At 39.4% G+C, this 27,360-nt stretch overlaps 1 protein-coding gene and 1 long non-coding RNA gene across 2 annotated transcripts in view; one reads left to right on the top strand and one right to left on the bottom strand.

The window, feature by feature from the left end:
- Positions 1-443: 443 nt before the first annotated feature.
- Positions 444-17,767, bottom strand: LOC113963912. Its single transcript, XR_003533006.1, has 4 exons — positions 17,688-17,767; positions 15,543-15,713; positions 15,307-15,450; positions 444-1,199 (listed from the first exon to the last, which is right to left on the bottom strand). It is a non-coding gene; the product is annotated as an uncharacterized LOC113963912 (long non-coding RNA).
- The window catches only part of OSBPL10 (oxysterol binding protein like 10), a 118,571-nt gene continuing 107,878 nt past the window's right edge, over positions 16,668-27,360 (top strand). The window contains exon 1 of the mRNA XM_027675451.1: positions 16,668-17,710. Within this exon, the coding sequence (XP_027531252.1) occupies positions 16,800-17,710 (911 nt within the window). The 5' untranslated portion in view covers positions 16,668-16,799. The remainder of the gene's footprint in view (positions 17,711-27,360) is intronic.

The raw sequence follows: 27,360 nt of genomic DNA, 5'->3' as shown, positions 1-27,360 counted from the left end.
CTGCAAAGCACACAATAACAAGGGCCCTTGTCTTCGGAAGTGAGGAAAATGGTGATGGTTTAAGAATATAGTCCTAGTTCCCTGCTGTTTAACAGTCAGCTTTAATAAAGTGTTCAATTTGCAAAGCATAAATCAGTATCTCTGATGTGACCCTTGCAGCTGCTAGAGACTAACGTGTGCCTCTATTCTGGTGCTTATTGCAGCTATGTCCTGCTCTCACCCCTGGGTTCTGTTCTGTGGATAACTCTTGCTCGAACAGTTTCTCTGCCTTCTAGACAGTGCAGTCACTGAATCTCTTTACCAAACTCTCAAATGAACCTCCCCCTACTGTGCAGCCCCAAACCATGGAACTGGGTTCCTATAGCTGCACAGAGCTATTATCAAGCACATATAGAGTATAAATGAAGTTTAGGAGGAGTAAATTGAAAATATTTACTGTTTATCCCTATTTCAATGTAATTCTATATAGAATTTTGGCAAAGTTATTAATCAAAACAGGTTTTATTTATGTTGTTTTTTTCTCCTGCAGTCTGTTGACTGCAAAGTGATTTTTGAGGGAGGAAAAAAAAAGCACAATGAATTAAAATCTCGATCTTTAGGTAAAGTGCACTGGCTAATGTAGCATAACTGTTCTCATCTGCAAACAAAAAAAGCTACCAGGTCTCTCTCATCATGTACTATTATGTCATGGAATGCCGCATCTAGAAAAACTTTGCTTTAACTGGAATGGAATGGTTTGTACCTCTTCCCTTATAACTGTGATGCCACAGATGGCTGCAGATCTGCTGCACATTCATTGGCATAGTTGCCTCCACATTTTAATGTAAGAAAGTTTTCAGTGGAGTTGCAAGCTCTTAAAAAACAATAGTCGGGATTTTCTTAGTGTTGTGGTTTACTACCACTGGTTTCTTAGATTGTTAGGTACAGTCCTGTGCTCTAGCATCACACTGACACTGAGCAGCTCTGGAGGGGGACTTGGCACCAACACATTGTTGCAGTGAAGGATCTGAGATTAAAGAAGTGTCTGGACTTGAAGTGAAAACTATTTCTAGCTGCTCAAGATGTAAAATGGCTGTCTGGCCAGTTGAGTTATGGAAGCCTAAGTTCATGGATGTGACCGACATTCACGTGATGGGAAGTCCAGCTAAGTGACTGCAGTTCTCTCATCCATAATGGGACCTGATGTGCTGTCCGATGATCTGGAATCAGGATAGATCTGTTAGAATCTCTTTTCTACTGTGCTCCAGTGACTCTTAGTACATCTAGAATGAATTTTAACTGCATGCAACTAAACTTCCAGGTTTCTGGAAAGACAGTCCCAGTGCTTTCACTGCAAGTTTTTAGTAACACAAGACATGAAGTTTGGGACTTCCAAATTAAGGATTGAGACAGTGAAGGCACATCCACTAACATAGTGAATGTTGACTTAGATATGTGTGTCTTCATTTCTTTCCATATATCAGATATGCAGCCCTATGCAGTCTGAATAAACATTCAGATAAAGTTATTGTAGAAAGATGTATTGACTGACTTTTTAGAAATAATTCTGCCCAGCAATCCCTGCTAGATCAATAATATGTTTAGCTGATACTCTCAATAGCTGTGCCTGAAAGTCAGTTTGTTACTGTTTAATAGCTTTTATTGGCATAGACTATGTGAAATTGTACGCAGTTCTATAATTGATTTTTTTTGTTGCATTCAAATTTGATTATATGCCATTGTAATTTTTTTGAGCAAATTAGTGAACTGTCATTTCTATCCAGAGAAACTGAACTGAGAACCATGGAACACGTTTTTTGTCACATAAATGTTGTGCAACAATAAATAATACGAATTCACTATGAAACAGTCAATACAAAGTACTAAAATCAGAAAACAATGGTTGGTTCATTTTAAACAAAATGACAGCCTCGGTGTGCCTGAACTTGTGAATATTTGATGAGGCAAGGAGAAAGAAATATGAGAAGGGGACTCCATTTTTAAACAGAAATTAATTGTTAAAAAGGTCTGTACAATACATTTTAACCAAGCTGTTGCCAGGGCCCTCAGTGGGCCTGCAGACTGTAACCATAATTTTCCATATGCCTTCTCTGAATCTCTTCCTCATCTTCCAGGCTTTGGCTACTTCTGTTCGCAGGCAACTATGGTGTGGAGCAACTGAGTAATGTTGGATCAGACTTTAAACAGCCAGGTCAGGAGAAAGCTGTGAGAAACCTCAGATGGGACTAGGATGCACATTTCCATCCATGCACACTCCACCCCTTGGCTCAGGAGCTGCTTTTCAGCTCAGGACTTGATGTTATGTGGATGCATCTGTGCTGATCCTGCATCGCTGAGAGGAGGAGTAAGACTAACAACAGGACAAATATCAGCTGCACAGGAAGGCAATTTATTTGTATTCCTGACTGACTTTGCTCATTTAAGCAACCACATAGCCAGTTTATTTGAGTAAAGTCATGCAGGATTAGGGACTAGGGCCGTATGAAGTAATAATGAATACATGAGTCATTCATGCAAGGAAGGTATGTACAAAGGGCAAATTATTCCAGATTACAAAACTATTTAAGAGTGGAAGTGAAAACATCTTCTTATTCCCTTGTTGTGCTATGATTACGTGAGATCAAATTGCAAATAAATCAGGTAGGATAAACAAAATCTACATATTGTTGTATATGGTATTTAGTAAAAAGCAGCTTACTAACTCTTCATGTAAAATATAAAAACTCCAGCAATTATGCCAGCCAATGTTTCATTAGGCACAAAATACCTAACAGATACAGAAACACTGCCTTAAGAGATTCTTGGGAGACTTATGAATCACCTTACACCATGGCTGCACCTGGGTAGTCAGGCTGGTTACTTATTTAAATCTCAGGTAACATTCTGTTAACAGGTGGTTCTTTATAGCTGGAGGGAAATTTGTGAGCCTTTGAGCTGAGTACCGAGCCAAGATGAAGACCAGGCTGGGGGCTATCAGTTGTGTAAAGCCAAATAATCTACCATGTGGGATTCACAGGGTGCCAGTTATGTCAGGAAAATAAATAAATAAAAAAGCTACAGGAGTAAGAAAGCCAAATTGTACTTGGCAGTTGCACCGGGATAGACATGTAATTTCTTGGCCCCACTGTCTTCACCCCTTCTATCTGCACTGTAGAGACACTAATGCTCTGTGTGCTGACTTTCTGCTATTTTAGCTGGTGCACTGTAGAACTCTGCCATGTTGCAGCACAAAAAGATACAGAGACAGACCTTGCTGCTACTGATCTATACAGGGCATCTGTACAGCCCAGTGCTTGTCTGCTTTGTGAGTGCCACCACACACAGCTTGTACCTCAGCTTCTGACCTTAAGACAGCAGGGCAGCTGCTTGTTTCCTGTGTTCATCCTTTCTCTACATAGTAGGTCATAATAAGTGATCCTATAAAGGTTTAAAACCACATATTTTTTGACATCAGATCATTATCTAATTTTAGAACATTGTAGCAGGAGTTTCAAGTGAGATCTTTTCTATAAACCCCATTTCCTATTCTTTTCCACCCATAATACTTAGCGCAGGATGGAGGGCAGGTCTAGCATTGCAGTCTAGTCCCCACTCTGTGATGGAGGTAGGACAGCTTCCCTGCTGCCTCTGGTTGCTTTTAATGAGATGTAATCTTATTTCTCACCAGCAGTGGGCTGTTTTTTTGCCTTTACCACCTAGTTTCGTGCTGTTCCATTGTTGTGTAATCCCAATGTACGCAAAGCCTCTCTGCACTGTGTGACAACCTCAGTAACCTTTGTATACAGTATAATTTTGTATACAGTCTAACCATACCAGCAGCATCCAGACCCTCTTATCAGCATACCAAGCCAGCATGGAATGCCCTGTGTGGAACTGATCTGCCACAGCTAGTTTGTAACTCAAGGGCGTAGGGCTTTTATTTATCTTATCTCCAGAGGATAAAAACTCCCATGAGGGTGTTGCAACTTTCTAGTTTGTTATTCAGTGGTAGATTCTATGCATATTAACCTGCTGAGTATTGACACCTAGGACAAATTTAGCATCCAGAGTAACTGTGACTGATTTCAATGTTATTTTTTTTTGTTTAGTTGGAAATCATATACTTGCCATAAATCGTAAAAGGACTCGGGGTTCTGAAACAGCCTTCAAAGATGGCAGTGAGCCAGCTTTAATGCCATTCTGATAGGGTCTGAGTATGTAAATCAAACCTTTTCAGCATGCTTAACATCATGTGTTTCAAAGAAAAAAAAATCATCAATGCCCAACAGCATCCTAATTTGCAAGCACAGAATTTTTTTTTCTATTAAATTTTTTTGCCTGTTAACACTTGTGTCAGCAGCTATAACAGAACACAGTAACAGGAGGAAAGACTCCTGAATGCAACTTTATAACAAGAACATGACATTCATTAGCAAAGAATGACTTTCACTGGGGATCAATTTAGTGTGCTGCAAAGGAGGAAGCTCCTTTGGCGCTAGAGGGAGTTGCTGTTTCCTAACAATAAACCTGTCCCATGCAGCTGAAGTTCAGACATATGGGGACTTTATTGGTTTACGAAACTTGTGTGCAAACTAACTGAGTGAAAGACCAAGACAGAGACAAAGGGAACATTAGACTGAACATTTCTGAACAAGATGTGGCAAAAAGCAAAGTTTACAGACAGTAAATGCATCACTTTTTATTGTGATTCTTAAAATTAGTAAATGAGTTGAATTAATATCTCACTTTGGACTTAATTTAAATCTCCACCTTTTCTGTTTAAGAAAGACTGAGATGTTCTTCATCAGCAAAATCTAAAATCTAAAAATCTGTAATTTAGGGATAGCTTCATTGGTTTTAGCAGCTAACTTAGGTCCCTGCTCAACAGAGATATTTCCAAAAGAGCTCTGAATTCCAAATTCCTGAGTGATGCCTCAGTTGGTTACTTGGGTGTGGGAGAAGCAACAGAAAAAAAATCCCTGCAAGTGTTTACAAAAATAACCACGAACTATGGTGATGTTAACAATTTAATCATTAGTTTTAATTTTCATAGAATCATAGAATCCTTTAGGTTGGAAAAGACCTCTAAGATTGTTGAGTTCAACCATTAACCCAGCACTGACAAGTCTACCCTAAACAATGTCCTTAAGCATTTCACATGCAGGGATAGTGACTTGACCACTGCCCTGGGCAGCCTGTTCTTTAATTTTGGATAGAAATAATTCATTGTTTGCAATGGTTATATATACTCACATGGTTTTCAGACCTAAAATAATGTCCTAGAGCTTGAAGTATTCATCCCCAAAGCTCATGCAATTTGGTTGCTGTAGATAGGGTTGTGCAGTCATAAGTGATGGGTGTGTAAGATGCAATCATATTGATTAAGAAATAGGGTGAAGAAAAGTTGAGTTTTGGTCACTACTGATAGGAAATAAACATAGTAAATATCAATAAATAGATATCGATAGATAACACCAGATATCAGTAAGTATCACTGGATATCTTCAGTAGAAGAATTTTAATTTTCAGTTTTAATTCTGAATATGAATAAGGCATAAATCCACTTTTATTTATGTAAGTCTACCTTGAGAATCAACAGCATGCCACAAAGTACAGTCTCAAAAGAAAATACCTACGTTTTTATGTAGAGGAGAGGGTCTAGCACTGTTTGATAGCCTATTTTGTATCCATTTGTTTAAAAAGGAAAATTCTTTACAATTATTAGCATAAAGAGATTATTCTCCCTATAGTTGTCCCCATCTCTGCAAACTTGTCTCCTTTGCTCTGGTATTCTACATAAGAATGGATACCAAGATGGTGTAGAAAACATTTGGATTGAAGAATAAATTAACACTGTAGATAATGAAACCTCTTGTTGTTTGTATCTATTTTCATAACTGCTATGAAACTTGCTGCACATTTCAAAACAAATATTATTAGATCTCTTAGACATTCCAATCCTCATATTTCCTGCTAGTAGAGATGATGCCTTGTCTTTTTTTGTCTGTGTACCAATAAAGTCTATGGCATGAATAATTAATCTGCTGTAATAACAGTGAACTTAGTAGTTTATGGCTTAGCTTTCAAATTTGCAAGAGTATTTATTCAAAAGTTTTAAATTGTTTAATGCATTGGCCTTGAGGGCACTAAAATGTACACAACACACACAAGCTTTGACCATTCAACACGCATCATCAGTAATACAATTAAAGTCTTCTGAACTGTACAAGCTGTCCAAATTATATGAAATGGAAAATTGGCTTTGAAGTCATTAATTACCACATTAACAGGGCACTATCTTGCACCTTTAAACACTAAGATTTAATTAGAATATTGGATTAAAGAAAAATATGATTTAGCCTTTTCTCAAAAGGAAAAGTGAAATCCATAAGCTTTGCAGGATAGGCTATCGCAGATGTATCCAAAAGATTTTGAGAATGCATTCAGTGAAGAAAAATCCTTGGCATCAGCCACATTCCCTGAGTGTTCCTTCCTTTTGAGGAAATGGAACATGTTTCCTTTAAAAATATTTACTGAATTCTTTGGAATCCGTGTCTATGTGGAATATTTTTTTCTATGATGTTGAAATACATTTGCTCTTTTGGTTCTTCTGTTTGCTCTGTGACTCCCAAATTAATGCATTCAGGTTCTCTTCTCATGCTATGTTAGACCAAGGGGAACTTTCTTGGAGGAATGAAATGTGAAGTGCTTGAACTTCTCCAGCTCTTTTCAAGACTCTATGAGGACTTTTGTATTTTCTAGGAAGATGTCTTCATAATAACCTAAATTATTTTGCTTTCCCTTTGCCTCTGAGTGTGGCCTTCTTAGTAAGATTAAGAATAATAATTACTTTAAATCGAAAAGTTGAGGCTTTTCTTCCCTCTGACACAGTTATAACTTATATAGCCTAATTAATATATTATGTCTGTGGGAAAAACTAACCACTGTGAAATCTAGGTCCTATTGCTTATCTTCTATGATTAGTGGCTTTTTATTAGAAACGCTGCATTTCTGGCAATACATTAGTTTTAAGCTGGACGCTGGTGCACAAAGCAATACATTTCTCATTTGCCTTCTAGCTGGCAGTCCATTCATCTCCTGGTAGAACTCCTGTGAGGAATTAATCAGGTTTAATGAGGCCCTCATTGTCTCCTTTTTGATGTTATGCACTCTGCTGGTGCACCCTTGCAAAATGACATAATGCATTAGATTTTTTGTTTCTTCCTACATGTATTTTGTGACATGCTTTCCTGGATTGTGCTGGCTATCACAGAATGTAAGAATGTGATATTTTGCTTGACTTTGATTTTGAGCTTTGTATGCATATTTCTTAGTACCCTGCAGAGCTGAGCTTCATACCAGACTCGTCCTTTTTACTGACATCTTCAATTTTCAGTCATTGTCTGCTGAATTAGATTGCCATCCATCTGCTAGAAGCCTTGCTCTGGACTGAGTAGATCTTGAAGTAGGTCTAAATAATGTGCTCAGATTTAATTCTAAACATGCCAGTCTTTTAAGTGTTTTCTGAAGCTTTTTAGTTGTGTCCTGCATTTCAATATTCTTTTCCTTCATGAGAAAACAAATTTGATTCTTCAATTTTCATTCAGCCACAGGTACTCTAATGTACTCTTGTACCCTAGGTAAAACCACACTTTTGTGTTTCAATTTGTGGCAGAGCTATTGTACTTCGTACATTTCTATGCTGCAGTTTCACTACCCCCTTTGATCTATATTAACAAGACATGCCTAAACATACCAGGCATTTCAGCACCAGTCACCGTAAAAAAGGTGACCTTCTCAATGTCATTTTTACTTTTTATGATACCTATTGCTTTTGTGTACACTGTATACCAGTGTTTGAACTTCCATTGTCTGTTGTATTTCTAGAGAGTAAGAGCTGTGATTAAGCCTTTAGAATATGTATTCTAATTTTTTTTCTAATGTTATATGACATTAAGTAGACTCTGGGAAACAGGATGCATAGCAGAGATCAACTATGTTAAATGCTTTGATTCCAGTTGGGTTTGAATTACTTCATCTTCTCCTTTATATAGTACAAATTTTTCAGAGGTGCAGCTCTTCCCAAAGAGTGCCACTAACAGTACAGGGAATGTACAGGAAGTTCAGTAGCCAGGGAAACAGGAAGCTATGTGCTTCCTGGTCAGTCCTTCCACACGTGCATTCCTGGGTAGGTAAGAGCAGCATTCACGAGGAAAAAAGAACTTGATTCTCCAAGGGAGAAACATTAATTGCATTGTGTTACAGATTATAAATGGAAAAAAGTACTGCCTTGGTTCTATGTTACAAATGGATATTCATCCTTTTTCTGTAAACTGATACTGTATATTGCTTTGCTGTTTATTTCTATCTCCCCAGTCTTGGTTGAAGCAAACAGCCCTTGGCCAAATAAACAGTTGGTAACCTTAGCTCCTTTGACTTGAACTAAAGTGGAGAATTTTCCTGAGAAAGAGGCTGATGCAAGAGTATTTTTCTACCTTTCTTTCACTTTTATTTTTTTTCTTTTATCAAGACTCACATTTGAAGGACCCGTGCTGCATTTAAACAACTTTATAGAATTGTGCTAGTTTTACATTAGAGAAATGGTAGGAAAAAACTATTGTTCCATGCATTTTTCCCCACATTTATTAATTAATAAGGCCATTAGTGTCTCTGAATGCACAAACACAGTTCCTATTCTCTGTGAAGAAAATTTACTTGAGTGCAAGGAATGTGTCAGAAGTGTTATGCATAAAATTTGTGTAGATAGGAGTGGTATTTTCCCTTAAAACTACTAAAGAAAAATAATCTTAAAACCTATGGCATCAGCACATCAGTTTACTTTCATGCAGAGAATACTTTTTTCTTCCTTAAAACCTTCTCTTTTCTGTGCGATGGCTTGAGTTGGCTTGCTTAGATATGTTTCCCTTTGTCATATTTTCCTAAGATTCAAATTACCTTGAAATGCTTGTCTGTGGGTGATGGCCTCTGACTTATTTCTGGTGCACTGCATCATCAAATAACATCAGTTTTCCTTCTGAAAAATCTATGAGAGTGAGAAAATGCTGTGGTTATGTCAGGAGACTTGTCTTCTCTTTCTCCCTGGGTTATAAACTTCCTGCCAGTTAACTGCCAGGATTTTGACACATTTGGTTTATGTGTAGCCTCTGAAGACTGCATCTAACCTAGCCTTTTTTGGCAAACTCCCCATTACACTCTTAGGCTGACACTGGAGCAGCTCCATCTCCACTGGGATTTCTAAAGTAGACCAGCCGCTTTTGTTGCCATGAAAGTGTTGTCTAAACTTGGTTAGGACAGAACTTCCTGGCAAAAATAAGGTGATAACAACTGCCAAAGACCTTGCTGGTGTTCCGAATGTGGTGTGACAGTCCTCATTGCTGTTAGCAAAAAAAATAAATACCTAAAACCCTATCAAACTGACTGATTTTTGTCTTTGTTTCTGCCTGTAAACCCCATTTTTCCCCTGTCAGCAATAGAATTCTATGCCCTTCTCTACTAAAAGCAATGCGAATTTGATTTCTGACATGAAGGAATCTGGAATCAGATTAAATTAGTATATGGGCTGTGTTTTCCCATAGTAAGACCCTATTCTGGTTTATGAAGCACATGTTGTGTATGAATTTATTTATAGCTTTTAGATGATTGTTTTGTTCAAGCAGTTTTCTAAAAAAAAAAAAAAGAAGAGATGCATGATCTTTTGAAAACCTTTCCTGTTCCATTTGATATTTACACTAAAACCTCAGATCCTTTCTACTTGTTTTTCATTAACTGTTTTGAAAAGTATGTGGAGAACTTAGAGAGTTTTTAAATCTGACATCAGATTAAGTGAAGCCTAATTTGGATGGAAAAAGTTTTTGTTGAGACCATTCAAAGATTTGTTACATTGTTGGTTTAAATTTTTATTTCTGATGACAGTTTTGAATATTTGTGAGAAGATCTTATTTTAGAGATCCAATGCCTGTCTTGTCAGTTAGGGGTTGACCTCTACTGATCAGGATTCCAAGGTCCCCCCAAATTGTTTCCTATTTTTCCGCAATAGGATAGTAAGGTTAAACATTCATTCTTCATTTCATACAAATGGGATGTCAGAAAAAATAAAACAAGTTTCTCTAGTCTTCTGTGAAGCTTATAAAGAAGGAAGAAAATTGTCTGTGTGCACATCCCTAGATTCTTCCTCTCACTGTCATTTCAGGTTGTTAGCATCTGGAATCTGTTTCATCAACTTTCATAACTTATTGTTATCTAATTTTCTGAAAGCATAGCCCTATTTTTAGGCTGTAACACAGTATAGTAGGGGGAAGGTTTTGACTGATTGAAGCTGACAGAGCTCAGAGTTTAGAATGTCTGAATTTGTGAAACTGCAGCTAAGGAGTGCCTGTTCCAGGCATTCTCTATGGAAAAAACAAGGTCAGGAAAAGTTAAACTGAAAACTGTCAGCTTCCTGAACTTGTACTATGCTTATTCTAAAAAATTAGCATTTGTTTCTGCCTTTGAAATCATGGCAAATACTATTCCATCAAGCTATATATGAATGTACATTCTGTTTTGCAGAAGAGGCTCTCAAAAGTCAAAGATCAAAGCTGACAGCTGAGTTTTAGAAACCAGAGGGACGGAATCATAATTCAGGTCTTTGCATATTTGAGGTTATCTCCACTGGATACTCCTGTCAAGGCTGTGTGTGATATGAGAGAGCAAGTATTACAAGCAAATTCACTGGAGAAGAGGGAGAAAAAATATGGCTGTCGTTTTCTGTCCAGCAACCAGAAGAGGATTAGATAAATGATGTTGTCAGGCTTTTATAAACCACAGTTTATACTGTTCTTCAGAATCAGTGAAGATAACAGTCAATTCTGTGCTGTGGGGTCTTGCTGAATGTAAAGATTCCAGTTACATCAGTATTAAACCTACACAAAAGTATTAGCCCACCATTTGCATGAGTTGGGCAATATACAGCACAATTTTTTTATTTTTTGTTTTGTTTTGTTTTTTTCTTGAACTAATTTTATTTAATGTAATAAGTAAGAAAATTTTGGTTCACGTGTTTTTCACAAGCTATTATAATTTGTTCGTTATCAGCCAAATTTAAAATCACTCTGTGAACCCTGGCAAAAAAAATGCCATCCCTAGCTTGGGATGATTACACACACCACACATTCTAGAGTTAATTAAAGTATGACCCGCAAGACTATAAACCCTTGAACTGTAAAAAACCCCCAAGCTTTCCTGCCTTTTACTCCCTTTTACAGGCTTATTAGTTTTTATTGGTGGGAGCTAACATTTAGAACTGAGTGACAGGTCCAGTTTGAAAGAGACCGGTTCTTAAGCTGTAAGATACTTCATGCTCTTATGAAACAACTATACAAATTGCTGTTGGTGGAGTGTGAGGTCAGAGCCCAAGCGGCATAAACTAGCATTATTTTATCAATAAATATACACTGTGCAGTATAACTGCTCTATAGCAATACTTTTTGGATGTGCAAATGGTTTTGTAGATTAGGCATAAGATTACAGGTGCACAGATGTTTCATTTACAAAGTGGATGGACACCAAGCTGGGTATTATTACAGTGATATACAGCCTCATGCCTTATGAATAATAAATGCTGAAATCTGACAGATTCCACTGGAACCATTCAGCCCTTCAAAAAAGGGGGATAAAAGAGAGCTTAAGCACTGGTGTAAGTTATGAGAGAGGCATTGAGTAAACCCAGTCTGGTCTTGAATCTGAATTTGACCTTTGCTGGGCTAGTATACTTTTCAAATCCCTAAATGTTTAACTACTGAGATAGAAAAATGAATGGTAAAAATGCTGCACATTGTTAAGATTTGGTATATTGACATTTATCTGTAATTCCACATCAAACCAAAAATGGTTTCTGTTATCCAGCTGGTTATGCTAGATAACCTCGTGTTTTCTTCTGGCCTCAGTGTATGAATGAATTTATTTTAAAGAACTGTATTTGTGAGTACCTATAAAAACTGTTCAAAGAATCACTGGCACAGAATACAGCAGTTACCACTAGCTAAAATACACAATACATAGCATCAGTGATATTTGTGCTCTTTTAGCTCCTTATGCTCACTCAGTTTATGCACTAGCTTCCTATTTGTTTCCAGTTGCAGTTCAAAGGGTTAATTCTAGCTATGCAGAAAATACCTTTCATCATGTTTGTCATACACATCGCTTCCTCATGCACATTTAATGACATCCAATGCAAATATATATATATAATATCCATAATATAAACTAGTATTTTCTCCAGCTAACCATCCTGAAGTTTGTATTCTAGAGGTTCAGACATTTTGATCAAGTTTTGTTTCAACTGGTCTAACCTCCAAATTACTGAGCAGTGTACTGTAGCTGAGTTAATAAGCTATGACGGTCTAGCTGTGGCAGCACAAACCTCAGTCCACATGACTTTGCAATGCCGTGTGATAGAATAAATTACCTGTATGCAAGTATGTGTTTCCTGGTCACCGTTGTTTCTGGCAGTAAAGGTAGTTTGGGTACGTTTTCCATATGCCATGTCTTTCTTGGCTTTCCCTGTCACTAACTTTGAGTTAAGTGAGGTTTAGGAGGATGGTTGGTGGATGAGAAGCTGCTGACAACAGGATGAAGTGTGGCAATGCAGTATGTTTATCATACATTGCAGGCTTACAGGCACCATGGAGGGAGGATACAATGCATACTGGTTCAGCAAAGCTAATCCTGAAGTTGGCAGACTGCAGAGTTAGTGGCAGTTTCTCTATGTTCTCGAAATTCTAAGGTCAGAAGTGTGTTACTCGTGGATGATGTGCTGGTTAAATCTAAGTGAAACAATCATATAAGACAGAACGTTACAATTCTTGTACTGAGTTATTAAAAAGGCCAGATTAGAGGAGTCACTGCCTCTTTTAACCTTTCAAGTTCAGGAATCTACAGCACTGGATCTAAGGAAGTAATGGAGGACCTGCTGCTGCTGCACATTGTTCCACCTGCTGCATTCGTTCTCTGCCAGTTGCTGTAGACCATTGGGGAAGCATTATTAAGAGCAGGTTTGGTGCAGGTGGCATCACTGTGACATGAGCTGAACTTTAGGGATAATTTAAGAATCATTCCAGTGCTGTCATCTATAGACAGTGGTGACCAAAGTGCATAGTGGTATGCTTTTGCCCTAAGTATTGCCTTAAGTTTAGTTACAGATGGATTGAGTCTCCAAAGCCCATGAGAAATAAAGCTGTGTCTCAGGAGGAGGGCAAGAAGGAGGAGATGGTAAAACTGAGCAAGCCTTGGGGTACTTCCATGTAATTTTTCACTGTCTGACTGTAGCCTGGGCAGAAGTAGTTTCTGTAGACCATACAGCTAAATTCCTCCACAGGATTATGATGGTGAGAAGTTGAGAGGAAATCTGATGGTGGGAGGAGGTAAAAAGAAATTGCAAAGTCCTTCAGGAAAACTGTTTGCTAGGAGGGTGTTACAAAGGTAGAGAAACCCAACCCAAGATGTCCAGGAAACACAAATTAGCAAATGGATTGAGAGCTGACCTTGTTCTAGAAGCTAAAGTTGTGTAGCTTCGCATAGGATGGAGAAATGCCTCTGCTTCCTGACAAAGACAAACAGTACTGGATTTGTTATCTTACCAGATATTTAGCTTTCTAAAAGGTGGGATAATTAATGAGCTATTTTGATTCCTTTGGGTTCTTAATGAAAGAAGCAAAATTTTGGTTTGGTCATAGAGAGAAAGTAACATTCTAAAGGACTGTAACATAGCAGCTGTGTTACCTTGGAAACAGTGTGAACCTTCATTAGGAAGGTTGCATTAATAAATAGCTAATTAGGAATACTTGTGACAAAGCATACATCATGCAATATTGCATCAGACCAAGTCAGTGTATATTGCCCTGAAATCTAACTCTACTGGGACAGACAATTAGCTAGTAAAATAAATACAGGTTCAGTCATTTTGAAGAACATTAATAACTTCAAATAAATGGGGTTAGGGGCGCACTGATATCAAAATTGCTATGAAAGGTTGTCCAGCTCTGTTAGGTTGCAATGATATGTACAAACTGGGAAGGGAAAAGGGATGAGAAGAATGACACATTCTATATGATATGATGCCATCTATACCATATAAAAGCTGCATACAGTGCAAATGTTTGCTTTGAAAGGACCTTTGGTTAACCAAGAAGAAGGAATCCTTAGTATTCCTTCATATTTATATATTTATATATTTATATATTCATATTTATATGAAAAGCTATACCATAGATTAAACTAAAGGTCTCTCTAGTCCAGTATTTTATTCCTTCCATGAGTATGTGTTTAGATAAAGATCTAGAGAAAGAACAAGGCAGGGATTATTTCACCTATTTACTATAAAGTAAATAGTCTTAAAGGAGTCAGAAATTTAGAGCCTTTCTGAACTTCAAATACATCCAAAACACTTTGGTCAACCTTGTTTAAAGGTTCTTCAAAAACAATTGCTTTTTTAATCTTTCTAGACGTTTGGTATCCAAAACCATCTCATAACAATGAGCTTTATGAGTATAAACCATGTGAGAAAGTAGTTTCTTGTTCTTGTTTTAAACCAGTTCCCCCATAGTTCTTGTTTCATGAGAAACTGTGAAGAATCACTCCTATTAATCTGAATATCATTTTGTACACTGGTTGTCTCTTTTTCAAATGAAAACCCTGCTCAGTGAGCTCTCTCATAAAAAAGCTGGCATTTACACCGTTTCTCTTTTTACTCTGTCCTTTTTGAAGGAATATTATAAATGCAGAGTATATAGATACTGGCTGTACTATGGATTTACATAGCAGCAAGCTGTTATTTCTGTCTTTCCTAACGAGCTCATCACAGCTGTTTGTTTGATTACCCTTGAACACTGAGATGGGGTTTTCAGAGGACTATTTAAAATGTCTACAAGATCTCTTGCCTGAGAGGCTATAGCTAATTTATAGATCATCATGCATGCATAGTAAAAACTATTTTCTCCACATGTACTTTACTTTGGTTTCTAGCAACATTAAATTTCAGTTGCCATTTTATCAGTGATTTAGTCACTACTGTTAGATCCTTCTGCTATTTTTTTGCATTTGATTCTAGTTTTAACTCTAATTTAAGAAGATACGGAATAACAGAGATTCAACTCTTAGTGGTTACCCTCTATTTGAAAAGTGACCATTTATTCACATGTTTTGTTTCCCATCTATTAACTAGTTTATAACTTCTAAGAGGACTTCCTATGTTATCACATCACAGCAATCCTTCTAGCAGCAGGAAACATGTTTTATGATTTTGCAAAATTCTCATGGGGATATACTTACAGCCTGTTATCCCTTTTATTTCAGAAACTCCCTGACGAGTGCACCATTGTTACTTGAGCTTTATTGTTTAGAAAGGTATGAGAGGCATCTCTATTTATGTGTACGGTGGCTTCTTTTCCTGACAGAATTATCTTTCAGCAAATTCTGTGGAAGGCAGAAAATATTACATTCACTACCTATAATGCAGAACATACATAGGTAATGTGCTGCAGTAGCTGGTGGGGTGACACAGTTACCTCATTAAAGAGTTTGTTTCCACAGCTTTGGGCTGCCATTGTAACATTATGAGGACAAATGAAGGTACCTCCTCCTCATCCTGAGCGAGCAGGATCTGAGCTTCCTGAAGGAGCACGCCTTGTTCATCCAACGTCTTCTGAATACTGTGGTCATCAGAAGAAGAGTTGAGCCTAAGAATGAGGATTTTCAGGTTGTGGTAAGGAGGTTTCTTTACATAGTAACAATAATTGGGTAATTTTACATGAACATCGCACTTAACAGCTCTGACCTGAGAAAATATTTACTCTAAAATATTTTGGTTTTAAAATTAACTGAGTTCTTAATCTTTCTCTGTACTGCAGGAGATGTGCACTAAATGTTCCACCAATGAAATATTAAAATCAAGTTTCCAGACCGCAGTGCCTCAGTATTTAGCTATAACATGAGAAGTTTAACCACCCAAAATTCAGGATCAGGTTGCCCAACACTTCAGCTACCCAACCACAACACATATGGTAGGATTTTCCAGAGAAAAAACTGGGAGAATCTAAGTTAGGATCCCACCTCTCCATGCTGATTTATATAGGGAATGTAGACATCTGTGTGTGGATTCAGATGGTTTGAGTATCTTCTGAGGCGCATAACACAGGGCACACATGATACTACACTCAAAAAGTCTCTCGTGCACAGGACTGCTAAACTTTCCACCGGGTTAAAGCGCAGGAGCTAAGCTGAGTTTATACTTTTCATAGACTCTCTGAGTCTCCTCTATATTTCATTCTCCAATTGTAAAAGGTCAAGAAGAATACTGACATTTCTGGTATGCTCTGAAGATACACGTTGTAATGTAACTGAGGCCATAGAAGTGATTTGAGGGTATGTAACCCCATAGCTTTGTATGAAGCTGACTGTACAAGGACCCGCTTAGCTTTTTAATGGTGATCTTGGAGTTAAATCCTCTGTTTTCAGGAAATGTGGCTTTACAATAATGTTTGTTTTGCAAAGTCTGGATGAATGATATATGGTCTGTTCATACACATTACCTGCTGTGGGTTGAGCAAGAATATTGTGTTCCTGAGTGCTGGACGCACCACCTACCTCATGTGTGCGGGCACAGCTGTACTGCTGTACTGCAGCACGGACAGCCACCTCCTTGGTGTCACGCTCTATGGTGAGGGGCAGTGATGTGCATCCGCCCGTACCAAGAACCCCCACCTAGGGCGCTCCGCTTTGTGCTCCGGTGGGCACAGCTTTTGTGAGTGTCAGTCACAGGCTTTATGGTCCCGGCATCCCGCTCCCCGGTGGTGTCCCAGCGCTCATCCCGCCGCTCCTCGGGTGAGTGCCTGTCATGTGGCGGGCGCGTCACGGGGGGCGCGGTGCCGCCGCCGGGGCCGGAGGCGGTGTCGGTGTGCGCTCTGCGCCTGCCACGCCGTGGGTCTGCATGCCCGCCCCACACCCGGGCACCGTGTCCTTTGGGGTCACCCCTCCGCGTCGCACGGCGTGTGCCGGCCGCGGGCACCATGCAGTCTGCGTGTGTGCTGTGCCTCTCCCCGTTCGCCCTGTGCCTCCGCGTGTGCGTCTGCGGCCCCCGCCCCTGCGCGGCCCCCGGCTCCGCAGCAGCGCCCTGCCTCCGGTCCGGGCGGGTGGGGCGCTCGGGGGGGCGGCGGGCGGGACCCCGCGGAGCCGCGGGGCACCGACCGCCGCCTAACTCCCCGCACCGCCCGGCGAGGAGGCGGCGCGGTGGTTCCCTCGCCCGGCGCGGCCCGGCCCCTTCTCCCCCGGGCACCGCCCCTCTCCGCGCCGCCTGTGAGTCAGGGCTTTGCCGGGCACGGGCGGCAGCCGCGGCCGGAGCGGGCGGGCAGCCTCCCCCGCGGGGCTCCATGGAGAAAGCGGCGGCGAGCGAGGGCGGCGGCAGCAACAGCAGCAGCCGCAGCAGCAGCCGCCCCACGTCGGCGGGCTCGTCCCCCTCGTCCTCCTCCGCCAGCCGCGGGCTCCCGGGCCGGGCGGCGGCCGCGGGGAGGCTGGATGGAGGCGGGGGGGCCGGCGGAGGCGGCAGCAGCCCCGGCTCGGCGGCGGCCAGCCCGGGGGGCGCGCAGGCGCCCGGCGGCGGCGGCGGCAGGCGGCGGGAGCCGGTGCTGGAAGGGACGCTCAGCAAATACACCAACCTCCTGCAGGGCTGGCAGAGCAGGTAAAGCGCCGGGCCGGCCCCCGGCGGCGCTGCGGGGCCGCGTCCTCACTCACCCCCAGCCACCCCCAAGATGGTGCCCGGGCAACCGGCGCTGCCGCCCGGGCCGACCCCTCCCCGGCCGCCGCGGCCCCAGGCCAGGCTCCTCTCCCCTTTTCCCCCCTCGTTCCTTTTGTTTTACTTGTTTATTTCCCCAGCCGAGTTTGGCGTAGGAACGGGCGGGGAGGTGGGCCGGTGTGGGGTCGCAGCGGTGCCCCTGGCGTGGCCGCCGCAGGTGCGGGCGGGGGCAGGGAAGGGCTGACGCGGCACATGCTGCTGTCCCTGCCTGACAGGGTCCCGTTTCTAAGCTCCTTTCTCTGTCACGTTAGTCTCCGTCTTGTGTGAAGTTATCTTGGATACCTAAAGAATGAAAAGGCGACTGAGAGCCTCCCAAAATAAAGGGGGGAAAATGCCATGCTTGTGATTATTACTATTATTTTCTTTCGATATGGAGTGGGACAGTGGAAACAGTTACCTTTATGCTCATAAAATATCTTCTGTTGCTATGTCTTACCTGTTTGACAAGTCCTAATTTATGCCGATACGGTGACAGGCCCAGGTCCTGCAATTTGTTGGGTGTGGACAGGCTGACGTGCATCTGTGGAAGTCCCGAGGAAGGTCTGGTTTTGGTCTAGTTGTAGGGCAAAATTTTTTACAGAGTTGAAGCTAGACTGTGGAGTTAATAATGCTGTACGGGGATCTGTTGAAAGCAAGAGTGAAGAGTTCCTATTAGTATTTTACTTTCTGTTATTCAACTTTGTCCTCTTAGGGGATGGATGAAGATGAGTATCTAAAACTTGACTTTTGATATAAGGCACCACAGTGGTCGTTTTGAAGAGAAGAAGATACTTTAGAGAGAACATGTACAGAAGTAGTTATAAACCATTCCACAAACCTTTAAAAAACGCACCCCCCCCAAACCTGCTGTGGCCGATGTTAGGTGATCACAAGCAGTAAGAACATGGGAATGGCTGGGACCTTGATGTTCTGACAGTAATTTTGAAGTATTTATAAGTGACAGAGTTGCACAAGTGCCCATGAAGTTATAGTGGTGACTCGTGTGTGGCTCAATCAGTGGTAGGAACTGTAGCAGTACTTCCTGAAGAGTTTCAGGGGCTGGTCTAATTCCAAACACTGGAGGCCATTCATAGGTGTGCCAGCTATAAACGATAATGAATATGGTACGAATTGGATACACATAAAACTAGACTGCAGAATGCATAGACATAGACATGTCATTTGGTTACTGCAGTTCTGTTATAGATTCACATTACTCTTGTTTGTTGCTTTATCAGTTCTCCTGTAGTTTTGTTTAAAAAAAAAACAAAACCCCCCACATTTTGATACCCAAAATGGTGGATTAAAATCTATGACTAAAAATTAAAACCCCCACCTCCCCCTTTTTTTTTCCTGACACCTCCATCTATTCTTGTAGAAACAGTAGCTCATTTTACTATGTGTGACTTTAAGGGTCATAATCTGGTGAAATTACAAAATAGAGATAATTGTTTATAAATCTTTGGGTCTAGAGCTGCTTGTTGGTTGTATTTAGGAAGAGATTGAATCTTTGATAAGGCTGACAGCTGGAAATAGCATGTATGATCTGTGTATGTCCATTAAATTTTATCTGAAAACATGGAAAAAAGATCATTGTCACTTAAACAGTTTTACCATAGCACTTGGAAATTAATGTCTGTTTATTTTTAGCAGTCTTTTTTAATGTTGCTTTATCGTGCTTTGTCAATTGCCAAATTTATTTCCTGTAAATCTAGCCTTTTGAGCAGATGATACAGAACTTTTAGGATAAGTAACTTTTTTAGTTATTTCACTTACTCCATTCTGTTGGTGTGTGTATCTGTGGTTTGGGGTGTGGAATCTGATAGAAATTCTAAACAGATCACTTGAAATTTGAGGCTTGTGGAAATTTGGCGTATTATATAAAGTCCAGTAAATGAGTAGCGATCCATGGGCTTGGTTGTCTGTTTGGCCTCCTGGATATTTGTTCTGGAATGTGTTTTCTGTAAATTGGAGCTCAGTCTATAAGAGTCAGTAAGTGACTTCGTAGCTGGCACCTGCAAATTACTCAAGAGCATATGTGTTACTGAATGATCATACAAATGAGTTTTGAATTTACTTCATCTGAAAAAAAACACAAGATTGTTTAACTGCATGATCAATACAGCCAGATGGCGTGAATATAAATAAAATGGAAAAATAAAGCAAAAACTGTCAGAGTTCAGTTATCATGGATTTGGAATGTTCTTCTTTAAAGCTCTTTATCCATTAGCCTAAATAATTTAGATGTATTTAATGTTGGCTCATGTCATGTGGTATTGAAGTTGAAAGGTCTTCCTAGATTATCCAACACTTAGTGTGCAGAGTAGCCTCTGCAAGTCTGAAGAAATTACTCTAATTTGAATTATAATAAAGAAGTATTGCTTTTAAATAAATCTTCCTTTAGCAGACATATGCAAGGTAGTCTGATTTTGAATGAGGCAACTAGGTATGATTACTGAAGCACAATACCTCATTTATAAGCACTGACTGAAGTATTTGAAGGCCTCAAATTCAGTCAATCTAGATAGATGCTTTACTTCTTGTTTTAAGAATTTCTGAGGATTTGTTTGTTACTAGAGAAATCTATTTGTTCTCTTCTAGCAGGTAAGGAACAACCTGATACGGAAATCAGCGAGGTGATTCCTCACCTTTATGACAAGCAGAAGGAAACTCCAGGGTGTTTCGGTTGTTTGGAGGGAGTTTGTTGTGTGATACAGATGTCAGGGGCCCTGGGCATCTAGAGCATTTCTACTAAAGTCTGTAACTTTCTGTGGATTTTTTCAGGTGTGGATATGGAGAGCAGAGCTTAAACTAAAACAGACACTTTGACATAAGAACACTTGTCTCTGGTCTGAGACATTGGGGCATCTGGTTGTCTTTACTATGAAATTACAAATAGTTGTGTTCTCAATTGAAGTACTGTTATGAGTAATTTCTGTTGGGATTTACTTGTTATATGTGTATGGGAGGATAGTAGCTTGTATTTTAAATGCGAGTTGTGTGTGTTTGATGGACAAATATGTCTCTGTAGCGTCATATCATGTCACACAAAACCTATTTTTCATGAATTAATTTGATATTAATAAAACATTTATTGCCTGTGACATTATTATCCTAGTTTTTTTAATAGATTGGTAAAATGTTGTAAAAAGTTTTAAAACTCCCACTTGCCCAAGGTAGTTGGAAATCCTTGTGTGGTGTGGCTCCTGCTCTTCTTTTTCCTTGACAATGCTTTTAGTACTTACACTTGTAGGGCTTTGTCCTGCAAGAATATATAAAGCCCTGGATCACCTGAATTTGAGCTGGGCCTAAAATTTGGGTTTGTAACAACAATAAATGGATGCATTGCTGCATCCAGCAACAATGAATGTTGTTGCTTTTCTGAGCTGAACTGCTCTGCGTAAGTAGTTCTGTAGCCCAGGTGTTTTCTAAAGCATTACTTTGCCCTCTTCCTGTTTCCCCTCTCGGTTGAGAAATACATGCTGTTACCAGCCCACATGAATCATGCCCGATGTACTTCTTGTTCCTGGGCACCACCAGACTTCTTTTGGGGGTTAACTGCATTCTCTGTATCTCAACAAAAAATGTAACTTTGAGGCAATTTGGGAATTTTTTGCTCTCATGGTCTTTATTTGGCTTTGCAGTGCTATGGTGTAATTGTGGTTGCAGAGAACATTTGCGATCTGAGTGCTGCCACCACAGAAGGACTCTTGCTTATTCCCAGTGTCCTGAGCAGCAGATAGGATACCGCCAGAACCATCAGACTCAAGGGGCTGACTTTGTTGGCTCCCAGAGGTTGTGCTGCTCTTGACTGTAGCTGTTACGGGAGGGTTTTCTAAGTATGTTGACAAAATATGTCAACACTGTATTGTGCTGTAGCAAAAAAATCTGTATGTAACTTTCATTTTTTAAACATTTTATATGTATCTTGGAGAAAGAGATTGTGACGTCTTAGAAAGAGAATTGATGAGGGTATCTTCAAACACAATTCCTTCTGAATTAGACACATCTGCTGGTGGAGTTCTGGGGTAGTTAGCACCTCTAATATTTGCCAGTTCTTCAGTGGTACCAGGCAAGTTGCTCTAGCAATGAATTGTGGCCTTTTTCTGGTGAAGAAAAAATGAATAGATGGTTACTAAACAAACTATATGACTATAGTTGTATAGGTATACCAGTATAGCTGCTGGGAGCAGAGTCTGTCCTGGAGAAATAAACTGTTTTTTAATATAAGAATAAACTGCACTGTCAGGATTCTGACAGTAGACAGTATCTGAGAAGATAGCCATGCACTTAATGTTTGCAAAAACTTGCTGAAAAGGGAATTTTTTGTGCTCTTACTAGAATCAGATCAACATCAACCCCTCCACTGCTTATCTTTTCATCTTAGTGTGGTTCTCTGGCATATCTATACAGGTTTTAACCTTCCAGGTTTTATTTGTGAAGGGGAGGACTGTTTTAAGGAGCTGGAGATGCAACCTTTTCTGTTTCTTCTGTTGTTGGAAATCTGCTCCTTAACTTTTGGAACTTTGTTTATAATTCATTAGGAATTGTGGAAATCTTAAATTTTCAAGAGATTTTTATAATATTGCACTAACATTCTATTAAAGATTTTGCTTACAGAATAGATTTTACTAGAAACTGTGTTTTCCCTTCACTTGTAGGTTCTGTTTGTAGTAGGAGGCAAGGTGAAAAGGAAGAAAACTACTTAAACCCAACTTATTTTAGTTCTCTTGAGCAAGTGATATTTCCTGTGCTGAACACGCAGCACTTGCATATCTTACATTACTGAAATTAAGAAGGTATGTAATTAATTTTTTATAAACTTGGAATTTAAAATGTCAAAAAATCAGTTATTAGTAAATTCTGTTTTGGATTATGACACTAATCTATTTTCTTAATCCTAAAATCTATTTAGCAAAAATAATCACATTCAAATGTAAGCTTTCTTTTTCTCCTCTTCCCTTCACTTTTTGCTGTTGAAATGTTTCCCCCTTAAATATCATTAATGCTCACTTAAAAAAAAAAAAAAAGGAAAATCAACAAAAAATAAAAAGAAATAACTCAATCTTGTTAAGTGTAAATCCCTAACTTCTTTGTAGGAAAATTTCAGTTAAGAAATACTTTTTCTTTGTTTAGTTAGTGGCTGATTAAACCTAGCTGGTTTAGTGACCAGCTGGTTGATTTAGTTTGAATAGCTTTTGCTGTTGCCTCTAAACCAGCTCTTTTGGGAAAGTGGAGAAGGCGATTCAAACAGCCAAGTCAGAGAAGGAATTCTAACAACTCTAGAGGGAGGCTGAGAAATCCATCATTCTCTGCCCTTCGGTGATGCTTGCAAGTAACATTTGGAAGAAGACAACTTTGAACCTCAGGCTGAAATTGAAAAGGATGGTCTTGCGGTTAAGGAATTGGTTTGCACTGTGGAGGTGTGACTCTGGTTGGAGAACTGCCATGGACGTTTCTCTTGTCCCCGGGCAAGTAACCCAAGTTCTTAGTTCCTCAGCTGCTTGTATCAAAAGGTGTCAGGGCTGCTTATGCCTACGCAGAGGATAAATTCATATAATGGATAATAATGTAATGCATAAGATGCTTGATAATAATGTAGAAAAAAAAATCTGTTTAAGACACATGAGACTTGTGCATTTTCACTCAGGCAGTATATTTGGGATATGCAAGTGCACTTCAAAGCTGAGCAGCAGTCTTGTACCAGAGGGAATGAAGTGACAGTCAAAATAGAGCGTGGTCTTCCTTTTGCCCAGATGTCACACTTAGCTCTCAGTGAAAAGAAGTAGCAGTTGGCACTGACACTGAAACAGGCACTTGCCCTTTTCTGGGTTTTGTTATTACTGGCTCATTTTGCTGCTAACTTTTTGAATGATGATTTCTGTACTTAGCAAGGCAGTGATAAATGTGGTTAGAAGGAGCACACATGCATTTCCTGGCTTATTTAAAAAGTCCCACCAGTTTATGAATATGTATTTTGTTCATGCAGGAGAAGTGACAGTAAGTTGCTAAGCTAAAAAAATGTTCCTGAAATCATTTTAGGAGTATATAAGTATTCAAAAGTTTTCCCCAGTCATTTTATATTTAAAAACAATTGTTCAGTAAAAAGAATGTATTTTTTGCTTTAGCTTCTCCTAATATTCCTACTTCGTTCTTTATGATGTATTTAGGAGGCTGAACCTTCTAAGTGAAAAGGTTGCTAAAAATTGCCATAACTATTGCTTTTTGATGTAAAACTATGTTTGTCAATTATAATGAACAATGAAACAAAGTAGTGAATTTGGTTCATCAAAAAATGCGGAGTTTGTTTCCATAGTCCTAATACACTTATACAACTTTATTTTCAAGTATCTTGCCTTACACTTTAGATCTTATAGCTTTTGTGGTTTTCTTCCTGAGATGTTTGCTTACTTTTTGGAACCTAATGCAGGGAGACAAAGTTTGTTTGGTATTTAACTGTTGCATATAAAAATGATTCAGTAAATGTTCTCTAAGTGGTACTGCACTTCACTTTCCAAGATGGCATTTAATTAGTAGGTAATTTAAAGTAGAAGAATGTAGGTTCTCAACTACTCAGTTCTGCAGCACAAGCCATAGAATTTGCCATGATTTGTCTTCTGTCTAGACTTGTATTTCTCTTTGGATATCGATCTGAGAGTTTATCTTCTGATGATAGAGGATTCTTCACCATAGCTATGGCAACAATTTGCCCAGAGTTAATCGCTGCTTAAAAAAATGCCTGTTTTACTTAGTATATCAGCCATTGACTCTTCACTGAATCTCATTATACCTCTTATAAAATTTACACTCTATGTACAGCCTTTTTGGGCAGGCTATGTGGTTATCTTTTGTCTGTATTTGGAGTATCTAGACCAATGGAATTTTCTTGGTGCAAGTTAGCTCTCCCAGTAACTTTAATAATTTGTGATAGTCCTGATTATTACTTGGTTTTCCAAGTTTTTGTTCGCATGCGGACACCAGAAATGTGTACAGTTTCAGCTGTGGTTGCACTGGGGATCAAATACAGGGGTAGAGGCATCCTGTTTCCTTCAAATCAATATTTATTCCCTGCTTAAAAAATTGAAAGACCATTAGTTTTTTAGGTCTCAAATCAGTTATTTTTTTAAAAATTAGGTTGTTAACTTTGCTTCTTAAATTTAACTGTTAGTCTGGTTGCACACGACACTGAACAACACTGTGATCTCATGTTCCCTGGTCCTGTTTGGGTTCTTCAGACAGGTATGTCCATACCCACACCCTTGCTATTTCCTACTTACTTGAGCTGCAACATCTAGGTGCTTGTTATTCTGTTTTCTTCTGGTACCCAATATATTTCTTGATCCAGCGAGTAACGTATGGTGTAGTACTATGAAAATGAGTGCCAGAAGTGTCAAAATGAAGGGTAACACTATACTAGCATTTTTTTTTTGTCTGGGAAGGTGTTGGAAAGGATTGCTGTGGGAGCTGTCTCCCTGCAGTATGTTCTCTTCATAGTTAGCATGTTATTGCATATTCCCAGTGATACTTCTTGGGCTTTCTCATGGTGTGTGCAGGCCCTGTTTTTTGAGGGGGTAAAAATAATAGTTAATTGTTTGTTTACAGGAGACAATAATTTTAAAATATAGTTGAGGAAAGTTATTATTAGAAGAATTACTTGGACAAAATAATCAGTAGATTTTCTTGACCCTGAATTTTTATGAGTCAGTGCTTTTCCAGGTGAATCCTCTATCTTGTAGTTATGACTTTTGTCACTAGATGTATGATTTGATGGTATTGGAAAGCCTGATGTTTGCTGATGATTTTTTTCCTTCATCTAGGTCATTGCTAAGCACTCCCAAGTCAAGAACTGATTGCCAAGGAACCCTATTAGTAATATATTCACTCAAATAACCTCATTTATTTATATTTGGAGGCTACCTCCATCTTTTAACTGTCTTTCAATGCATTTAATGTATAGTTTCATCCATTTTGGAATCTTGCGAGTTGATTTTGATGAAGGCCAGGTTGGATGAGGCCTTGAGCAACCTGGTCTACTGGGAGGTGTCCCTGTCTATGGCAGGGGGTGTTGGGACTAGGTGATCTTTAGGGTCCATTCCAACCTCTTAACATTCTGTGATTCTGTGAAAAAGAGCTGTATGCACCAAGTATTGACCAACCTTAACCTTTTTGTGTCATTCACTATATGCTCGGGAAAACCTAACAGTTTTGTTGGGGATATATTTCTGATAAAATTACAGTTTGAAATTTGGAGTATGAGTCTTCAAAATAAGAGACAAGGCTACACTGATGGGTAGTATTAATTGCTTGCTGCTTGTTTCAGGACCCTCCTGCAGACTAAATGTGGTTGCTGTTGGGTATCACAAGTGTTGTGCAGCATTTGCAGGTGCGTTAAGTGCTTGACTGAAAAGATCTTAGGCTATCAGTTGGATGTTCATAAGTTGAAATTCCTAAATTACTATTTTTTCTTTTGTTTTAAATGAATTACTACTACAAGATCATATATCAAGTACATGTTCCTCAGTGACCTAGGAAACTGCTTTTTTTCAACTGCACAGCCTTTTAGAGGTTGTCTGTTGCAGTATTGAAAGCTGTGCCTTACACAGCTTCCTTTAATCATGTTCCCAGTATTTTTTTATAAAACAAGTCAATGATTATTTGATTTGCTTGAGAATGGACTTGGAGCACAGTTAAGAATTGTGATGGGACAACTTGTCTAGGTCATTCAACAGTTTATTTTAAAGTGTATTTTAAAGAAGTACATGAATATAAGTTGGGGCTTTGTGTTGATAAAGCTTCAAAGTTTATCTTATATACAGAATTGTGAACCACACCCACTTATAGCTATGTTGGCTGATACATCTTTTATTGAGATAAGATAATGCTTTTATGTAAGGGACACACACAACTCTGGGAAAATCTGTGCACTGCAGTAAGAGTAGTATGTTTAACCTCACCAGGAGGAGGGGTGTATGTGTTTTTCTAGCTTTGAAATATGAAGAAAACCTTCCTGGTAAAAGAAGACTAGTTTAACCAAATGCAGGCAAGACCAGGTATTCTGCTATTTTCGTGCTTGAATTTATAAAATTAAAAAAAAAAAGAGAAAAGGGAAGAAGAGGGGAAATGACCAATTTCTTGTCTATTGCCATTATTTGGAGTTGTGTCAAGTTTCTCTGCACTGCTTTTGTCATGGTGGAAGATAATGAACTTAATAATGAAGATACCAAACTGTAGGCAAATTAACTCTATCCCAGCCCAAACCAGCACAATGGAGAAGCAAAACGTTGTTCATTGCTGCAAGTATTTGACATTTTGCAGTGGCACAAGCTTCTGCTCTTGAAAATGGAATGAAGCAATTTCTTTCCCCCCTCTCCTGTTTTTTTCCCCGAAAGGTTTGCCTTCCACTCTGTAAAGTGTAGTATGGGCTTTGTCCTCTCTTCTCCTCTCTGCTTTTCACCTGTGTTTTATCTTACCTGCTTAGTGGGCTTTGTTTTGTGACCGTTTGTGGTGGATTGACCTTGGCTGGATGCCAGATGCCCACCCAGCCGCTCTATCGCTCA

Source organism: Neopelma chrysocephalum, unplaced genomic scaffold, assembly GCF_003984885.1.
Source record: "Neopelma chrysocephalum unplaced genomic scaffold, ASM398488v2 Primary Assembly neopelma1_26, whole genome shotgun sequence".
NCBI classification, from domain to species: domain Eukaryota; kingdom Metazoa; phylum Chordata; class Aves; order Passeriformes; family Pipridae; genus Neopelma; species Neopelma chrysocephalum.
Note: the sequence above shows the minus strand (reverse complement) of the source record. Positions and strands in the feature narration are given on the sequence as shown.